This window comes from Photinus pyralis, unplaced genomic scaffold (assembly GCF_008802855.1).
Source record: "Photinus pyralis isolate 1611_PpyrPB1 unplaced genomic scaffold, Ppyr1.3 Ppyr1.4_LG2, whole genome shotgun sequence".
NCBI lineage: Eukaryota > Metazoa > Arthropoda > Insecta > Coleoptera > Lampyridae > Photinus > Photinus pyralis.
The window spans coordinates 9,706,081-9,709,872 of NW_022170403.1; the positions used below are offsets into that span (position 1 = coordinate 9,706,081).

The following is a 3,792-nucleotide window of genomic DNA, read 5'->3' on the forward strand; positions in this document are numbered from 1 at the left end:
GTTACTTGTATTTATTGCGTTTGTTTGTTCAGAAAGTTGTGTTTGTGTGGTTGGTTGAGTTAAGTTTGGAAATATTACAGTATGTTGTGTGTCATGTTGTGAGTCTAAAGTGCTGTTTAGGCTTTTGCGTTTGGGTTGAATACTAATGGGTTGTGATAATGNGTTTATGTGATTATTTTTATCTATCGATTGCTGGGGTGTCGCAAATATATGTATTTCAGAGTTGTTTAGAACGGGTGTATTATCTTGTACGATGAGTGTGTTGTTTGTGTTGAGTAGTGCTTCAATTTCGTGCCTGATTTGTTCCTGTGTGTCTAATGTAAGGAGTGTATTTTTAATGATAACTCTACGTTGGTCTGCAATGCGTTGTTCTGTCAAGTGTGCTAAATGTGGGTATTGTGTAATGAACGCGTGATATAGTTTACCTCTGTATGCTGTCCTGTCCGTTTCCATCTTCGTGATCTCCAGATACGTACCAAAAATGAAGCGATTCATCCCTTCGTTCCATTTCATACGTCTTTTGGAGGTTTCCTTTGCGCTGGTCCCATCCACAAGCGGTTGAGAAGCAGGCACAAAGGTTTATTTATTATTATTATTATTATTATTATTATTATTATTATTATGATAGTCAAAGAATTAGAAGAGATAACGCACAAATAAGGAAATTAAGAAAAACAGGAAATGGCGATGAGTCAGATTTGGGGAATAGGAGAAAAAAAATGCAAAAATGAGTCTAGAAGAAGGAAGATGCAATTGTAATAAAAGGTGTTGATGTATGGGATGAATATGTGAAGATGGACGAAAGAAGTGTCATAAGTCGGTGATCCTCCTTAATCAAAGAGTAGAAAAAAGGACAAGAATTGAGATGATAAGAATAGAGACGGAATGTAGAGCGGTACGACATAAGAGGAATAGAAAGAGAAATTGAATTCTTCACAACAAGAACGGACAGAAGATAATACAATGGTAATATTTGTGGGGACAAATGCAAAATATATCCAAAGGAACGGGTATGGATGGAAAAAGGAAGAGGAGGAGAGGAAGAAGGAAATATATACATTGCAGCAACAAATAATATCCAAGAGAAGGAGGGGCGATAAAAACGGGAGCCATAAGTTGAAGTGAGGAAGTGAAAGATGGAGTGAGGAAAAAGAAGTTCAGACTAGAAAAAGAAGAGAATAAGACCGTCTAGTATGGGAAGAAGAAAGGTGGAAAGAAGGGGGACAAGGAGGAGGCGTAGAAGCTAACAAGCTCAAAGCACCTTTCAACACTCAGGGATGTCAATCTTTGGTCTAGTGGTCACGGTTCCAATTTTGGATTGTCACTTCCACATATATTTTAGAAATGACAATTAACAGAAGGCAATAGGGGATTCATTACCTGATCGCACGATCTTTGCCTATTTCATGTAGAATTTTGATGACGGATTTAAACTTTTACCACTCGCGTGCCATTGAATTAGTTACAACCCACCTCCCAAATTCTTCGACCAATTGTACGCAACTTCAGCAAGAGGAAAGCTTTAAAATTTGGAACAAAAGCTCTCTATTCCCCAGAGGCATGGAGAGAAATTGTAAGGAGCACCATACGCGAAATTGCTGTAGTCGGTAACATAAACTAAAATATTTACGTTATCATTCCAGAGTTAAGGGTTAGTGATGATACAGCTGCTCGGTTCTCTTTTGTAAACGAAACACTCGCTAGCGTTTATGTACACGGCTCGTGTGCTCCGTCAAGTGGATCATTCAAAAGAAACATGCCATCCCCCTAAATTAATAATGAGTGGTAAAAACGCCAAGCTGCGATTTTCATATACACCCCTATCGTTAACCGCCTAGTTGGCTACGTAATGATTAAAGCAGTAAAGCGTAACAATATAATTTATGTTCGAGCAGCTTGTTTTATAAGTTTAAAATTTAGGGCCTCCGCGAATGAAGTGGAAGAGCGACTACTCCGTAATTAAGTTTTAACTTTGAGTAAATTTACAGACGAAACAAACTTTGATGTAGCGTCGCGTCGCGAAGTTGAGATAAAAAAGGAAGATCGTCATGTCAGAATGACTTACGGGCAAAAGTGTGTTCTTATCATTTTAATTCAACTTCTATTTTTAATTATCAAGTTTGAAGCGCAGGAGGATAACTCGGGGCAGTTTACTGAAAAAGACCCATCAAGTGCAGATAACGAACTTTCGCCTCTCATTTCCGAATACAACGGCTATAATGAAATTGGCGAAGGCGACATGGACGGTTACGACAGCTCGGACAGCGAGTACGAAGGTACGATAATTTTATTTGTCGAAAAATCTACGCGTCTCCATTGCTTAGGTGTAACCAAAGCGACGTTTATACTAATGAACGTTGAAAATTAGCACTTTGAAAGTTAACGTGCTACGAAATAAAGAAAAAAAGTTAGTAACATAATTTCCGCGAAATAAGTGCCCGCCTTGTACTAAATTAGGTTGTTTTTGTTTGTCACGACACGTTAGAGCGTGAAACGAGTTGTTTTTTTCTTTCATCTTTGTAGACGTAGATAAGAAAAACATCCTCAAAGGTGAAACGTTGAAGTATATCACGACCTGATGAACCTATACGGCTCGGTGTTGCTTGTAACATTTTTCACATCTGGAGCTTCACACGATTTCCATCAGAGATGCTGAAATTATTTATAACAGCAGAAAATATTACTACAGTGTAAGCTAATGAAATTGAAAACGCTCTGTACAGAACTGAAACAAATGCTCTGATTACACCTTTGGTCCAATCCGTTTTTAGGCGATTGGCAGCAAATCCTGCATATGAGTACAAAGTTCGCAGTATCAAAATTTGCAATTCATATTTTATACCCATGTTACGGTTATCGCTTTATTGCCATTGCTTGAATAATACCAGCGGGACTCTTTCAACTTTTAATGTCCACAAACACGCCACTCAGTTCTGAACCTCGGTGTAAATTATCACGTTTGGGATTGATACGAAAGCTTTCCGTAATTTGTCACGTAGGGTTTGCGCTGAGACCGCTTTAACGAAGATTTACGGCGACTTTTCTTTTGCTGCTTTTTGATTACAATCGGAGTGTGTTACCATTCACAAGTTCGTTAATTACAGGTTTCATCGGAGGAACGAGTAGAAAACAGCGCAAGCAGAACCAAGATAATGTTGACTTGAAAAAGGGCCCGAAGGTGTGGGACCATTGGGGCAAATGGGGTGCGTGTTCCGTCAGCTGCGGAATTGGAAAGATCACTCGATGGAGGCATTGCGTTTCGGGGGGATGCGCAACTGGCGAGAAAGAAGCGCAGATTAAAACTTGCACTCTGCCTGCGTGCTAAATACTTTCTTCACACTTTTTTTTGTATTTTTATGATTTTTTAAAACTTGGATACCCATAATACTACAATATTTACGAACATGAAACAGGCGCATATTCAATTCGATTGCGACCCGTAATCGACCTTGTGTATTCGGATTGTAGTAGGAAACACAATCTTGAAAACCCAATTTTGCATAACGGGCTTATACTTCGAATCTTGAACATGGAGCCGCCTCGAATTTTTAGTTTTAAATCTAGGACATTCATTATTGACCCATGAATCAACTTTTGATCGAGGGCTTTCGGGTTCTATTCTTTATTTTTAGGAAACTTTCAACGTAATTGAGCATTGGGTTTTGAGTATCGATCTAGTGATCTGGATAAAACTTTGGATACCACATTTTTATTCACTTCTCCTCTTCTATTCAGTGAAGTTTTGCAGAAGTGTACTATTAGCTTTCAACCCATCAATGGTCATTGTTTGTA

General features: G+C 38.6%; 1 protein-coding gene across 1 annotated transcript; it reads left to right on the forward strand.

Moving 5' to 3' along the window:
* Window positions 1-2,037: 2,037 nt before the first annotated feature.
* LOC116162604 (adhesion G protein-coupled receptor B2-like) lies at window positions 2,038-3,410 on the forward strand. The gene is made up of 2 exons (XM_031476254.1): window positions 2,038-2,276; window positions 3,105-3,410. The coding sequence occupies exons 1-2, from the start codon at window positions 2,057-2,059 to the stop codon at window positions 3,323-3,325; spliced, it is 441 nt and encodes a 146-aa protein (XP_031332114.1). The 5' UTR covers window positions 2,038-2,056; the 3' UTR covers window positions 3,326-3,410.
* Window positions 3,411-3,792: the final 382 nt, after the last annotated feature.

Excerpts from the sequence above, each read along its gene's own strand:
- LOC116162604 (XM_031476254.1), top strand. The coding sequence starts at position 2,057 with ATGACTTACGGGCAAAAGTGTGTTCTTATCATTTTAATTCAACTTCTA. Across the intron at positions 2,277-3,104 it reads CTCGGACAGCGAGTACGAAG|GTTTCATCGGAGGAACGAGT; the intron begins GTACGATAATTT and ends CGTTAATTACAG.